At 40.4% G+C, this 16,343-nt stretch overlaps 1 protein-coding gene across 2 annotated transcripts; it reads right to left on the bottom strand.

Moving 5' to 3' along the window:
- Window positions 1-6,427: 6,427 nt before the first annotated feature.
- LOC147880310 (uncharacterized) lies at window positions 6,428-9,424 on the bottom strand. Of its 2 annotated transcripts, XM_087370954.1 has the most exons (3): window positions 7,272-9,424; window positions 6,568-7,193; window positions 6,428-6,484 (listed from the first exon to the last, which is right to left on the bottom strand). In XM_087370954.1, the coding sequence occupies exons 1-3, from the start codon at window positions 9,201-9,203 to the stop codon at window positions 6,472-6,474; spliced, it is 2,571 nt and encodes an 856-aa protein (XP_087227080.1). In that variant the 5' UTR covers window positions 9,204-9,424; the 3' UTR covers window positions 6,428-6,471. The 2 variants fall into 2 exon arrangements, with proteins under 2 accessions (XP_087227080.1, XP_087227079.1); XM_087370953.1 differs by having other exon boundaries at window positions 6,568-9,424.
- Between the last annotated feature and the right edge of the window lie 6,919 nt (window positions 9,425-16,343).

The following is a 16,343-nucleotide window of genomic DNA, read 5'->3' as shown; positions in this document are numbered from 1 at the left end:
GCAAAATGCTCAACCCATAGCCTTTAATATGATGGATGCGTGCATAGCACAAACACAAAGAGTGCTAAAAGGCACAAGGGTTAGAAACCTTAACCCTAAACCTAAAGGGGTATGTATGTATTCATTCTTTTCCACTAATAAGTTAGCCGTTTATGGTGTTTTCTATGCTATGTCCTGTCTCCTCATATCCACACTTCTCCTCTCCCTCTTCATATTTATTCATGGTATGAGAGCTCCTTTATCTTCCATGGAGACATTGCAATCCTTGAAACTGTGACGGAGATTGAGATTATGAGGTTTTCATTCCTTTTGTTGATGAGAGGAATTTTTTTCAATTTTCTCTTGAGAGATTTCCCTTGTGTGAGAGAGTTCATTCTGTGAGCGAAAGAAATGATTTCTTTTATTGAGAGAGAGAGAGAGAGAGCTTTTGAAGCTCTAACTTTGAGATGGATAAACTAGCCTATTTTAGTTAAGAGAGTCCTATCCTACTCTATTAATAGCAACTACAAGCAAGAAAACCAAGCAACAAAGGGCATCGACTACAACACAACAAAAAGGCACTATAGCAACTCTAGCGACGACAAGCAATAGCACACAAACGGTTGTGATAGACCAAAGGGCTCACAAAGAAGGACACAAATGTGAGCAGCTCAAACAACACTGCATGTACATGACCCAACAAGCAAAGTGATAGACATGCACAAATGTAAGACAACTAAGCAATCAGCATACCCTACTCTGCAAGTTGACTCTACAACTGTAGACAACACAGTTTAGTAATGCAACCTAAGTGACATCATGGATGGCGCTCAACAAGATACAAAAGTAAGGGAATCAGTCGACTCAAAAGCAATCAACAATGGTACTCAACTGGTCAGCAATAAGAAATTTGATGGATACTATGCCAAGCATATAGAGCAAAAGCTCAACCATGACACAAGTAAGAGACAAACTTAATCTATTGGACTAGCCTAGCATCTACAAGCCACATCAAATGTAGCAATGTAGCCATGAGCGACTATAACAATATAGTTGACAATCTTGGTAGAGAAAAGAAGATAAGAGTAAGCTACTTTCAATCAAAAGCCCTAATGTTCAATAAAATTGCACCCTAGCAATGCCAAGCACTGCAAAAAAATAGCTAGAGTAGCCATCAAGTACGACTAGTTTGACAAAAATCACTGCAAGATGATGGACCAAATAGATGGCTACACATGGGCACAAAGACAACTAGCCAAGAGAAAGGCTCACACAGGGGACTACAGTGATGAACGAGTAGAAACAACAACATAAGTAGCTACGAGCAACTAGGAGAGGTAGATGACTATCAGGATCAATAGACAGAATCATCATCAATGATGGGAAAGATGGACATAGAGAGAAAATCTCAAAGCTTTGTGTATCTTATGGTTGATGGTATACATAAGACTAGCACAATGTGTCTTGACATTGATTGTGATTCCAAGGTGGAATGCAATTATCAAGTCGACCATGTAGATTAGAATCCATGGGACATTGATAGTGATACATCATCTCATGAATAAACCCGAAGAATGGTTTATAAACTTCAAAGATAAAACCATTAGAAGAACCTATGAATACTCTCTACACGGTGGATAATACACCACATCTAGAGCAACGGAAAGACATAGTTCCTATGAGCAATTATATTGGTGCAAACTGATTGGTGAAAGATGTACTTTAAGTTCCAATGCTCAATAAGAACCTTTTGCAGTTGGACAAACGATGCTTATATAGGATGCCAGCTTCACTACCAACGTAGCATGCCATGTCAATTCAACATCAACTGCTACCACTTCAGCAAAATTGCAAGCATCATACGTTCAAATAATGAAGAAGGAATTGTTTTGGGGGATATGATCTTCGAAGCATCTTCCATTGAAAATATTTACAATGGAATAACAAGTACTAATGCGTATCTTAACGAATTGCAAAAATGAAGAATTTTTCTTCTCCCCACATGACAATATTTTTTGGTATGCATTGGTTGAAACACTTGCATTGAAAATTGAATTGTTTTTTTGCAACACAGACATCTCTTATCGTTGTTTTGAAAGTGCTAACTCCTCCACCAACAAATTCTCTATTAAAATTGCAATAGAGCATCCACACATGTCCATCTTCCCATGCAAATTACATAAGAAATTTGATAAGTGAAAAATATGGAGTGTTGAAATGGAGGATTCCTTGAGAACAATTTTGTTTGATGATAAGAAGAGAACAATAAAGGAAATGGTAAATACCATGCAAACTCTCTACCCAACAACAAATATATCTCTAACATAAATCAAAAGAAAAATATCCAAATTGAAAAATACAACTACTAACGTGCAAATTAAAAACACAATGGAAGCATCAAACAAAAGGAACTTTAAAAGACATCAATAACATAGAAACATCGCAAGGAAACAAATGTCATAGGCAAAGAATCACTATTGCTGATAATGTTAGTAAAGAAAGATACTTGATGTTGTTCGAGCATTGCTCAAGACATGTCATGAAATATTTAAAAGATATCAAGGACATCCCTTCTTATGATTGTTTCTCTTGTGAAAGAATGGTTTTTAAAAAGCATAGCATTTACCTAAGAAAGGCACATTTTGATTGGATTGCATGCAAAAGAGAGATGCATATGAAGCCAAGAAGCATAGGATTTGTCATGAATGCAATCTAGCAATAAAGAATAACACCATTCCCAAGTACTTTGTGCCTACAAACATAAAAATCAATGACGCATTACCCATTGTGAACCAAATAAATGAAATTGAGGAACGATTAGTAGCACCAAGGATTGCATTCACACAAATAAGAGAGTTAGGATACAATGGATAACTTGGCATCAATGGAAGCATTCTCAATATTGTTGCAGAGACGAATAAGGTGCAGTAAGTGTTGCCTCGATTCCTTGAGGATGAGGCTTCGATAATGATTGGAATAAAGAAGAAATTAGAGTATAAATACACCTATGCAATAGGAGATGTGCGTCCAAAGACACTTATGAAAGCTCTTCAAACATTAATAGACAAACCTTTATATATTGTAAACACTATGACAATAAACCATGAGTGGTACAAGCACATTTTAGCTATGGAGGAGTTGTACTCAATACACGCATCAACAATAAACACAGACGATCGTATCTCAAACGAAGAAAATGAGGATGTTGAAACATACACTTTGATTCATAACATTATAAGTGCCGAACAAATTGTGGACTACCGAACGCAAGCAACGTTCATTGCTCCGAGCGAAAATCAAAAGCCATTGGGTCTTTCCCAAGGTAGATATAGCGAGGAACTAAACTTTCCAAGGCTATTCTTCGGCTCTACCAAAAGCATTGGTAATGAGAAGCTCACATATTTAGATATTGTGAAGTGGGAAATAATGCACAAATCTTTGAGATTCGTTCATGCCATTCCCAACTTTTTTTCAAAGCAATAAATGTTCTCATAAAGCAAGTTATGCAATCAATATGGTACGCCTAAGAAAAGGCAAGATGCAAAACAAAGTTCTTTATGCAATAGATGTGAAGAACAATACAAACATAGAAAGAATCCTCCATTTAAGTATAGGCTACCGAGACTTTAAAAGCCTCAAGACATCACCCGATTATAAGGAGAGGTTGCGCAAAGAAGCTTTTGCAATGATGAGGTAGATGAGGCAACTAGGTCCACCAACATTTTTTGTCACCTTCTCCTATGTTGAAAGACTGTGGGAACCCCTAATGACCACAATGCGAAATACATATCAACCCAATAATAGCAAGCCATCAAACGTGCAACAATCAGCCACAGAAACAAACAACCTTATCAAGAAAAATTCAACACTTTGTGCAAGATATTATGTTCACAAGTTGTAGCTCATGTTATCTTTACTACAGAAAGAATCAAGCTTGATAGGGAATGTTCACGACTATTTCTTTGTGACCGAATTCCAGAATAGAGGAAGCCAACATGAACATGGAATCATATGGGTGAAAGATGCACCAAAAAACAAATGTGAAAATATGGAGCAAGTGATATCCTTCATAAACAAACACATCACATGTAGTAAAAGCTTTTGAATGACAATATGAAAGAAATACAAACACATAAGCATACATCAACATGCACCAATAACAACAAGAGGGTTTGTCGATTCCACTACCCAAAACCACCTCTATCTGAAACTTAATAAGAAATCAAAATGCAAACCAAAGACAGCAACAAACAAGCATTTACTACAAGCATACAAAAAGAATGGACACCAATCCATAGATTCACAAAAGAGGTACAAATACGGTCATAAAAAACAAGCATCCTCACATGAGCAATTTCCAATTCAACCAACAACAACAAGAGCAATACATAGAGCTCAAGGATTAACATTAGAAAAACTAGCATTCTCCCTAAAGGCGTGCGTGCACATGGATTAATATATACAACACTATTTAGAGTTAAGAAAATAGAGAACCTATACTTGCTAGAACCATTGCAAGCTCAAAACTTCATCGTCGACAACGACATCAAGTTGGAGTTGGATCTCTTCAAACGTGATGCAAAATGGAAAACAATTTCACATATAGAAAAAACAAAGAGAGGATTGTACAAAATTCTCCTTCAATCTAGGATGTGAGAGAAACAAATCACTTAATGAACTCAAATGTCATTTGCTTGCAAGAGACGAGAACCACACAACCGAGTGCATCATTCTACAAACAATTCCACAAATTACTCACTCTAGATCTTGCACATTAGTTAAGAAAGACATCAAAATTGTAGATGCACAAACGCACGTGCAACAAGGAATAGAAATGACCACAAAAAAAATAACATAAATTACAATGTTCTCAATGTATACATACCACCATCTACAAAATACCACATTTTTGTAACAAACCAACATAACAAAGAGAGGATTGTACAAAATTCTCCTTCAATCTAGGATGTGAGAGAAACAAATCGCTTAATGAACTCAGATGTCATTTGCTAGCAAGGGACGAGAACCACACAACCGAGTGCATCATTCTACAAACAATTCCACAAATTACACACTCTAGATCTTGCACATTAGTTAAGAAAGACATCAAAATTGTAGATGCACAAACGCACGTGCAACAAGGAATAGAAATAACCACCATTGCAATACAAAAAAATAACATAAATCACAATGTTCTCAATGTATACAGACCACCATCTACAAAATACCACATTTTCATAACATACCTTCAAAGCATCCTAACACAAGAACATAAAATTAACTTACCAACTATCTTACTTGGGGATTTCAACATTGACATGATGAAAAAAGCAACACAAACAATGAAACTAGAAAGTATGATGAACAATCTAAACTTCAAGTTGAAATTGAATGAACCAACAACTATTTACAGTTCTCAATTGGACCACATATGGAGCAAAATTGATAACCCTAACATAAAAACAAGCACATCTTTCGGATATTGGAGTGACCATTCCATCACCTACACTTACACACATAGGGAACAAAAGCATTGGAGCAAAATGTCCCTTTAATTCTATAACCAAATCCATATCTAAACTTCAAAACTCGATAAAATAAAAAGCATTTGCAAAAAGCAAGGCCTTAGTGGATTGTCCACCTTGTTTTTAAAGGCAGTTATAAAATGCACCCCTACCCCTCAAAAACCCACCCAAAAAACAAAAAAATCTATTTTTCTTTTTTCTTTTTTGAAGGGTACATTTAAAAGACAATACAGCCTGTACCCTAGTGTGACACATAGATATTGTGTACAAGATGCATACTAGAACTACCTTGGCCCTCATAGAATTGGTTAGACACCTAAAGAAGCCTTGTAAGGGAGACTTAATAGGGTTTATCAAATGATACACACTCAATGTCAGCAGTTTTCACATTTCATGCTTCTAATACAAAATGAAAAGCAGAATGAACCTTTAAAAACAATCCTGTTCATCCATAAATGGAGATAACAGCCACCACATGGACGTATACCATTGGAAAAGTTAACGAGATATAGACGTAGTCTGCAAATGGTCTCGAGACAACAGCCAACCCTGACGCTGCCCATCATATGGTAGTGCCTCTCTTAGTTGCAACAAAAGAGTGCTCATACAAAATCACTGCCATTGGGAAAAAAGTAAGGGAATTTCAAATTCCAGTAGTTACTCGCACAAATAAAGAAAATCCAATTTCCTTCTGTACCAGATAATATCAATACTAGTGAGCAAGTGGCAAGTGTGCCACCAGCAATGCTGCTTGATATATAAAGGACATTCTCTTCTTGGTTGCAAGAAAAGAGTGCTTATGCAAAATTACTGCCACGGGAGAAGGGAATTGACCCTCAAATTCCGAGTGCAGTTGGCATAATTTAATTACTAGCCTCTGAGTCTGATACTCCTTTCATCTCTAGGAGATAAAATCGATGCCTCATGTGGACAAAACTCTTCTTTGTTGTAAGAAACAAAACTGCCATCAGAATGAGGACCTGAAATTCAAATTCCAGTTTAAGGAAACCTGAAACTCAAACTCACAATTATTAGCTAGACACAAAGAAACAGAGAAATTTACCGCTCATTCAACACTTGAAGATAGGATATAATCCCCGCAAATAGTAATGCACCGGTAGACACAACTGCCACAGGCAATGCAAGCTTCACTAGCTTTGATTTCTCCTCGAGGTAGAACTTTGCTCTGTGCAAAACTGACTCCAATCCATTGATCTCCCTTTGAGAGGCTTCATCTTTTGCATTGCTAAGAGCCTGCTCCAGCTGCTTAATCTGTTCATTAAGCTTGGCTGTTTCAGCTTTTCCTTGCAGAGAAGTCTGTGTAGATCTAGAGATCAACGAGATCACCTGCTTTTCCAGCGTGCTGTTTGTTTCTGATATGGCGGTCTTCTCATCCTGAAGATAAGCCAATTTGCTCTGAATAGGTGATAGGCTCTGTGAATCAATACCTGCAATGCTTTGAATTCCCAAGACACAAGACTTGAGAAATTCTAGATTCTCTTCTAAGCCTCTGCTCTTGGCATGAGCAACCTCAAGCATGCTGTTTAGGGAGGCCTTAGCCTTTTTCTCCTCTTCAAGCGATGCAGACAAGCTTCTGTGAGCACCATATGCTGTAAGGAGCTCATTCTCCAGACCCTTTAGCTGTGACTCTAGTTCACTTTGCCGTTCAATCGTCGCTGCATCTTGGGCCTGGAGGATGACAATGCGTTGTGATTTTTCACTCAGATGTTCTTCAAGCTTTGCTGCTGCTTGATTCTGGCTACATACCTCAGTTTGCAGAGCTTCGATGCGCTTGTTAGCGTTTCGAAGTTCTTCCTGGAGTGTCTCCAACTTCAACTGCAGCTGCTGAATTTGGCTCTGGAATTCAGTGCTCTCGGACAGCAAAGCATCATTTTCCTCAGCAAGCTTCTCGTTGTCGCGTCTCAGCCCCTCGAGCTCGCAGTTTAAGGAGCAAAGGGCATCTTGCGATGAAGCTGTTGCCTTCCGCTCCGCTTCGTATTGCTCTTTGATCTTCTGCTCCCTTACTGCTAAATCCGAGAGTGCACCTTCCACCTCATCCTTCTCTGCAAGGATAACCTTTTTCTCTGCTAGCAAGGCAGCTTTCTCGAGGCCAATGCGAGCTGTTCCTTCTTTGAGAGAAGACACTTCCTCGATAAGCTTCTCTTTGTCGAGACTCAGTCGCTCAACTTCAGAGTTCAAGGAGCGAAGGCCAGCTTGAGCTAAAGCTGCAACCTCCCTCTCTGCGTCCCATTGCTCAACTAACTGTCTCTGCCTTTCTGTTAGGTCCGATATAGAGGCTTTCAGCTCACCCTTGTCTGCAAGTAAAACCTTTTGCGCTTCTACAAAGGCGATTCTCTCGAGGGCAAATTGAGCGGCTTCCTCTTTCAGAGCACACGCTTCAAGTTCAAGCTTGCGTTTCTCATCCGCAATAGGCTTCAAAGCATCATTTTCCTGAATGAGCTTCTCGTTGTAGAGACGCAGTTGCTTAACCTCGTTATTTGAGGAGCGCAAACAATCTTGAGCTGCTTTCCTTGCTGCTTCTGATTGGTCTTCTACCTCCCGATGCCTCATCGTTAAGTGCAAAAGAGCATCTTCCAACCCTTTCTTCTCAGCAAGGACAACATTTTTCTCTTCGAGCAAGGCAACTTTATCCAGTCCAAAGCGATCTGCTTCCTCTGTCAGAGAAGACACTTGAGCTTCAAGGTGCCGTTTCTGATCCTCAATTGACTTCAAAGCATCATATTCCTGAACAAGCTTTTTGTTGTTGAGACTCAGTTGCTCAATCTCAGAGTTGATGACACTGATGCGATCTTGAGTTGAAGCTGCAGCCTTCCGTTCTGCCTCCAGTTGATGTTCGACCTCCCGCTGCTTTGCCGTTACGTCCGAAAGAACACGTTGCAACTCATCCTTGTCGACAAGGATAACTCTCTTCTCTGCCAGCAACGCGCTTCTTTCAAGGCCAGACCGAGCCACTTCCTCTTTGAGAGAAACCATCTCACGTTCAGACCGACCCGCTTCCTCTTTGAGAGAAAGCACTTGACGTTCGAGCTTGCGCTTGTCATCCTTAATGGCAGCCAAACAATTATTCTCCTCAATAAGCTTTGAATTGCCAAGCTGCAGGTCTCCAACCTTACCGCTTAAGACGTGAACCCCATCTTTGGCTAAAGCTAGAGCCTTGCTTTCTGCCTCTAACTGCTCGCTTATCTCCCGCTGCCTTGCTGCTGATTCGGAAAGAGCACCTTGCAGCTCATCCTTCTCAGCAAGGATCGTCTTCTTCTCCGAAAGCCAAGCAGCTTTTTCGAGGACAAAACCAGCCGCTTCCTTTTTGAGAGAAGCTACCTCAAGCTCAAGCTTGCGTTTTTCGTCTTCAAGGCAGTTTTTCTCGAGGGCGGCTTCACTGCTGGAGCAAAGGCGCTCCTGCAGGGAATCGACGGTGGCACGCAAGTCAAGCTGCGCGGCGCGCAAGGAAGAGACCTCCTTGACGAGGGCGCCGTTGAGCTGCAAGAGGTTGGAGCACTGCTGCTCGAGGGGGAAGGAATGGCTATGGAGATGGGGATGGGAGGCCTTGTCGAGGCGGCGGCAATGGTGCTGGCCGTTAGAATCATGGAGGGGTTGAGGGGGGCAGCAAGGAGGAGGAGGGGGGGAGGAGGAGGGAGGGAGGGAGGAAGTGTTGGTCGAGGAGCGGTGTTTCTTAGGCATGGTGGAGGGGGAGGAGGAGGAGGAGGAGATGGCGTGAAGCTATGGAGGTGGCGAAGGAGGAGAAGATGGGTTGAGATAAGAAGAAGAAGAAGGAAAAGCTATGGGGTGTGAAGCGGTAAAAGCTATGGAGTTGGAAGCTGAGGAAAAGAGCTATGGCGTTTGAAGCAGAAAGGAAGGTCTGGAGTTTGAAGAAGAGAGAAGAAAAAAAGCAAGTCGGCCATTCAAAGCCTCTCAACGGCTCCAACTATACAATGTATACCCCTCTATATATATATTTTTTAAAATAAGAGTTTGAGTGCTCACACTCACACTCTCACACACACACACACACACACACACACACACCATTTTTCGAATTCATCGTGCCCTCCCATTCACCCACCCCTTTGTTCCTCCCAATTCCCATTCCCTTCCCTCCATGACCACCTCTCTCTCCATCAATGCCCCTGAGAACTCGGAGAATAGTTCACACAAGAACACCCTGAGCACACTTCGAGTGCATTCTTTTGCACCTTGGTTTCCATGGTTGTTCGAGATTTTCAAAGTTAGAATTAGAATTTTAAGGTTATACACCCATTTTCAGTGAAAGAATATCACTTGAAATTTAAATTATCCGAGTAATTTTTGCTTAAAGGTTTATTTCCATGAAAGGTGAATGAAACTAGAAGCAAATCCAAGCCACCTAGAAACTTTCCTCCGCACTATACAAACCTCCATGCATTCCCTGAAAAATATAAAAATGAGATTCCTTCTTGACCTTACACAGAGAGCACAAAGGAGATACAGTAGGATTCCATCTTGAAATCCTCATTGTGACAGGCAATCTACCGAGAACAAGATGCCATAGACGAACATCAACTTTAAATGAGAAGGTGGCTTTCCACACCTGGCACACTATCATGAGGGGCATAAGGAAACCAAATTTTTTGAATTGACCTAGTAATGTCGTGATCAATCGGGTCCACCAAATCTTTAAGAGAGCACATATGAAGTGGTTTTCTAGCACGTCAAGGTCCAGAGTCGGATATAAGACAATATCCACCATCGGATCAAACGATCTTCTTTTCAGAAAAAGAGAATCTATAAATGCATACATCAATGTCATGTCAATACATCACTATCCATTCGAGAAAAAGCTCAAACGTCGCTATCTGACTAAGAAGGTCACTAGAAAGTTGAGATGGCACAATGTAATAGGTCAAAAATGGCCTCCCACAGAACCTTGACGATCGTGAAAAGAGCCTTAATCGCCTTTTCTTGCACAGAAATGGCTCATGGCCCACGTTGCTCGCCATTTTCTTTTGCAAGAAAAGGTTCTCGAGGGCTTTTCACTAAGATCTTAAAGGTTTCTAAGTTTCTAAAGATTTATTACAAATTTTATGATGGCAAAATAAAAATAAACAAATTTTAATAAAATAGAATATTTATAATTATTCATATGATTATCTTTAATTTCCTCTCCACCATAAATGTCAAAAACCTTGTCTATTGCTAATTCGTTGTGCCCTCACCAACCATCAAATAGAACCTTACATGCTATAGAATGGGATCTCATCATCTCATGGAATTCCATCTCCCGCTCTCATGGGAGCAAGCTGGAGCTTGCATTTTTCATTGTTGTAAACCTTCCCATGCAAGTAGAATCCAATGTCTATCATGCATCATTACAACTGAATTTTGATTCAATGACGCAATCAAGATGGAGTCTCCATTTTGCATCACTCTACAACCCCATCCCATTCCCAAGCAAGATGGCATATAGGTAAGGAGTTCAAGGTAGTGGAGGTAACTGTGCATTTGGTATCAATTCGTCAATATTGAAGAGTTTCTTCCTCAAGTCTTGAACCCTTTTAAGGCTATATTGACATAGAGTCGCCCTCCTCCATGTGCACATTATCAACATTTCACTTCAAAATTAGACCCTTTCCTCACCAACCAACAATCTTGACATAGAGTCACCCTCCTCCATGTGCGCATTATCAACCTTTCACTTCAAAATTAGACCCTTGCCTCACCAACCAACAATCTTGAAATGTAGCTTCCAAGGTGTCCCATGTAACCTTTGAGGTCCTATATGACCTTATGTGTGGTGATAATGCAATCAAGGAGATAGCATGTGCACCCCATGAAGCATGTATCAAATGTCCATTGTTATCATGTGGGTCCCTCTGGTTGCGCTTGCTACCCACCATGACCAACTTGTTGAGAAGGAGTGTTCGGGATCAAGGCCCCCAACGTAGCCTCATCCCTAGCCATACAATCGCAAAAGTTCCTCGAAAAAGGAGATTTCTAATTATGACACTCTAAAGTGGGTAACTGGTGCCATCCTATGCGATGACTCCAAACACATCACTAGAATTCTAAGACATGATAGATTATGCACAAAAGTCACTAGCATTCTCAGCCATGATAGATGATGCCATCCTATGTGAAAAGTCCAAGCACAACACTAGCATTCTAAGACATGGTCGATGATACACACATCACTAGCATTCTAAGCCATGATATATTATGCAAATAAGTGTCCACACAAAGAGTCCCTCTAACACCACACATTGAGAGAGATGAACCCATTAGCATTTCACAAAGCAAGGCCAAACCTATCAAGTGAGAATTATGAAAACTCTTCTTCTCACATAGTGAAATTTAGTATAGACTATTAAGATCTTTACTATTCATATTCATAAATTAAGATCTTTCATTGAAAGCCCAAGATCCATGCGATACACTATGGTATATAGATAACAACTCTCAATCATTCTTTTACTCCAAAGTTCCCTAATCATCTCTCAATCCAACAATACAATGCTGAGATGCTCGACATTTGGGAGACTCTCAATTGTTTACTTATTCAAAGTTCCCCTACCATCTACTCGATCCAACAATAAAATGCTTGAGATATGGGGAGCCACTTAGCTGAATTAGATTCACTTCAATAGATTATTCATATGATCAGGCATCTATCAGCAAGGGTGTGCTTAGCTTGGTTGAAGGAGGAGGGTTTGGGGATACAATCTAGCTTAAAGGCAATGAGATTGGCAAGGAAATGAGATTGAGGGTTAAAGATGTTGATACAATAACTTAAAATGGGAGGGCCTTGAACCAAAAAGGCACTTGTGGTCATAAGCCTTGTCTAAGTCAAGGTTTAAATAAATAAAAGTTTATCCTCCTGAGATAGAGCACATCTCATGCAACATCCCACCAAGGCATGGTTGTGCTTTTGTGAGCACTCCTTCCACCACCAAGGCATTGCCAATCATTAGCCACACAAGCTTTCAAGATGCATAGCAAATGTATATATGAAGAATGAGGCTAGCTTATAGAAGAGTGTCAAATGTAGTGCACTCATAAAATCATACCATGTGCTTGACAAGCTCCTTGTTTGGCACACAATCTCTTAGTATCCAATGGTTGCGGGATATAAGCACTATGGATAGGGCAAGGAAGCATTAAATTATTTGGATTGAATGTTATGCAAGGGATTCTCTCTAGAGGTGGTCATGCATGCCCTTCCAAGCAATAGAACAACTTCATTGCTAGAATAATCTCCATCACAATTGGTAATGTGGGATGGTGCCATTTGAAAGATTATGGTTTTTATCTAAATGCCCACACTAATCTAATTGGGACAACACCACCTACTCAGTACCATAGCATCCCAACAATTCTTTTCCCACTAAAATCTAATACACAGCCTCCTTCTATGGTAAAAACAAGAAAATGACCATCATTGTGCATTTTTTGCCATAATTGATGACCTTTATTGATGCAAAATGAGCCCCACGTGATGATCTCAATGCTACAGCTAGATGAACCTTAAAGATAGAGGCTCCACTTTAAAATATCTATTGCATTTTTTGCATAGCCATCATCAATGGGTGGAATGCCACTAAAATCCCTACTAGATTTTGTTGAGATATCGAGCTCCACTCGCGATATGCCAAGGTGACCGTTGTGCATTTATGTCACCGACTTGTTAGCTGCAGATGTGGTTGGTACACTACCCATGAATAATAGCTAGATGACAGCTATCCTTATGTAGTCTAGTTCATGGCTCAATTAGTATGCCACCTTAGTTAGCTGAGTTTGGTTTGAGACCCACATATAGGGTTCTTCTATTTCTTTGTACTAGAGTTCTTTTGGCTTTCACAACTAAGATGAGGAAAACTATTTTCAGCCTCCACCTTTGTGTGTATTCCCCCATTGTGTATGTGAGAAAGCCACAAGTGAGACTCCTTCCTTCTCTCCCACTATCTTCACATGGTATCAGAGCTTGGTTCGTGGTAAGGAGCTCAAGAAAGCAAACCAAGTTTGCGGTGTCCTGGTAAGAGAACCAGTGTTGCTTTCCTTTTTCGAGTTTGGGAGAAAATCTCTACAGGTAGCACAGTTGGAAGTGCAAGAGTGCACTGTCTCAGATTGAGATGCCCTTCACGGTGTGGCGAGAGGGCAGTATATGCTGCAGGCGCAGGCGAAACCCTCGGTGACTTTATTTTTCTGATTCGAGGCCATTTCGGGGCCCGTTTTGAAGGCGGTTCTTTGCAGGCACTCAAAAAAAGGCCCTGTTTTTGCTGTGCGACCACTGCTCTGCAGGTCGGTGAAAAGTTGCCGTAGAAATTGCATCGTATGCCTGTGCGCAGAGATATTGGGAGTTATAGAATCATCCTTATTGCCTGTACATGCAAAATCGTCACTAGGAAGTGACTATGTGGTCAAATACCACTTTTGTCAGTTTTGCAGATTTGCCTGTGTGAGGTAGAAGCTGTGTTTTTTGCAGCGACAGAATATTTTGCAGTGTTTTGTAATGGCGTCTGATTCTCTTTCATAGATTGTCACTGAAAAGCTTGACAAGAACAACTTCCAAGCATGGAAGTTTAGAATGACGAATTTCCTTATGGGAAAAGGCTATTGGGAATTCATTACAGGAAATGAAGAAGAACCAGTTCTTCCTAATGTTCCCAATCAACAGGGAATGCAGGCATTTAAAGGATGGCATGAGAGAGCCAAAAAAGTTATGTACCGGCTGTCTATCAGTATTTTGGATTCTATGATTGTGCATATTCAGGATGCAAGTACGCCAAAGGAGGCATGGGATACTTTGGCAAAAATGTACAGCACAAATACGCAAGCCAGGAAAATGCAGCTCAGGCAGGAGTTGCACAATGTGCAGAGAGAAAATATGAGCATCAATGACTACCACATGAAGGTGAAGAAAATTGCAGATGCATTTGCTTCCATTGGGTCGCTAGTGGAAGATGATGATTTGGTTTCTATGACCTTGAATGGTCTAGGAAAGGATTATGCACAGTTTCGGACATCCATTGCCGTCCGTGAAAAATTTTCTGATTTTGAGGAGTTGTTTGCTCTTCTAATTTTTGAAGAGCAGAGAAATGGTGCATCTTCTTCAAGAGGAACTTCAAAAGAAACTATCTTCTACTCTTCTACTCAAATGCTAGAAGAGGTAGAGGCAGAGATAGAGGAGGCCGATCTGGAGGCCGTGGTAGAAATCAGAATATGTAGCAAACTTAAGAAAACTAGTCCTATGGAGGAGGACGTGGTAACTCTAGAGGCAGGGGGAGCCAAAGAGGTCATGGTGGACTCGCAGAGGCTAAAATGCAAACAGCAATGTTGAATGCTACTATTGTGGTAAAATGGGTCATCTAGCTAAAGACTGCTACAAAAAGCAGAATGACATTATGAATGGAAAACTGCAGCAAGGCAATTATGCATCCTCTAGTAGACAGGGTGATGACAGAAATGAGCATCTATTTATGGTGCAGCACATGACCAATTCTGTGACAAGTGCTGAAGAATGAAATGATGTGTAGTATGTTGACTCAGGTGTGTCAAACCACATGACAGGTCATGCAGAATGGATGCAGGATGCAAGGAAAATGGAAAAACGAGGATTTGTGGAGACTGGTGATGATACTGCACATCCTATTGTGCAGATTGGTAAAATTCCTTTGTCTATGCAGGATGTGAAAAAGAAATACCTGTTTGATGTATTTCATGTCCCGAATATCACCAAGAACCTGGTTTCTGTTGGTCGAATGGTCGAGTAGGGCTTGCAGGTTAGATTTAATCCTCATGGATGCTTTGTTGAGGATATGAAAAATAACGGTCGCTTGATAGCAAAAGGAAAGAAGAAGGGCAGGATGTTTACGTTGGATGCGGACATGCCTGAATTGAGTGCAGCAATGTTTGCACATGGGACTGATGTAGTTGTAGATATTGATATCTGGCATAAATGCATTGGTCATGTTAATGTACAGCGACTTAAATCAATGCAGGCCCAAAATACTGTTGCAGGATTGCCTAAATTCAAGGTTACAGAAATGCATAAGGTATGTGAAGCCTGTCAATTTGGAAAACATGCAAGGAAACCATTTCCTAGGCATGTTCAAGAGAGTAAGAAGCCATTGGAATTAATCCACTCTGATGTGTGGACTACTAAAGCTGCATCTATTGGAGGCTGTCATTATTTTGTCACTTTTCTTGATGACTATAGTAGAAAAGTTTGGGTGTATTTTACGAAAAAGAAAAGTGAAGTGTTTGGGCATTTCAAAGCTTTTAAAGCTATGGTTGAAAAAGAAACAGGCCTGCAAATAAAATGCCTAAGGTTAGATGGAGGGGGAGAATACCTCTCAAATGAGTTTGCAAGGTTCCTACAGGAGCATGGCATAAAGCAGCAATATTCATGCAGTCATACCCCACAGCAAAATGAACTTGCAAAAAGGAAAAACAGGCATATTGGAGAGGTATCTTGGGCCATGCTAAATGAAAAAGACCTACCAGATTATTATTGGGATGAAGCAGTTGCTACAGTAGTTTACATAATGAACAGGACTCCCACTGCAGTAATACATGGCATGACGCCAGAGGAGATGTATACTGGTAGGAAACTAGATATTTCTCATTTGAAAATTTTTGGTTGCATTGCCTATGTTCATGTGCCAGATGAGTTGAGGTCCAAGTTGGATCCAAAAGCTGAGAAATGCATCTTTATTGGTTATTCTCTGCAGTAGAAAACAGCAGAAAGGGTATAGATGCTATAACCCTTCTACTCGTAAGTTTACACTGAGCAGAGATGTTGTTTTTGATGAGATGAGCAGCTGGTATAAACCAGTAAATGTGATTGAT

This window comes from Dipteris shenzhenensis, chromosome 32 (genome assembly GCF_047967505.1).
Source record: "Dipteris shenzhenensis isolate YYH24624 ecotype China chromosome 32, Dip_SZ_1.0, whole genome shotgun sequence".
Classification (NCBI taxonomy): Eukaryota; Viridiplantae; Streptophyta; class Polypodiopsida; order Gleicheniales; family Dipteridaceae; genus Dipteris; species Dipteris shenzhenensis.
This window is presented reverse-complemented; position numbering and strand designations above follow the sequence as displayed.

Bases quoted from the DNA above. Each gene is read 5' to 3' on its own strand.
- LOC147880310 (XM_087370953.1), bottom strand. From the start codon at position 9,203: ATGCCTAAGAAACACCGCTCCTCGACCAACACTTCCTCCCTCCCTCCC.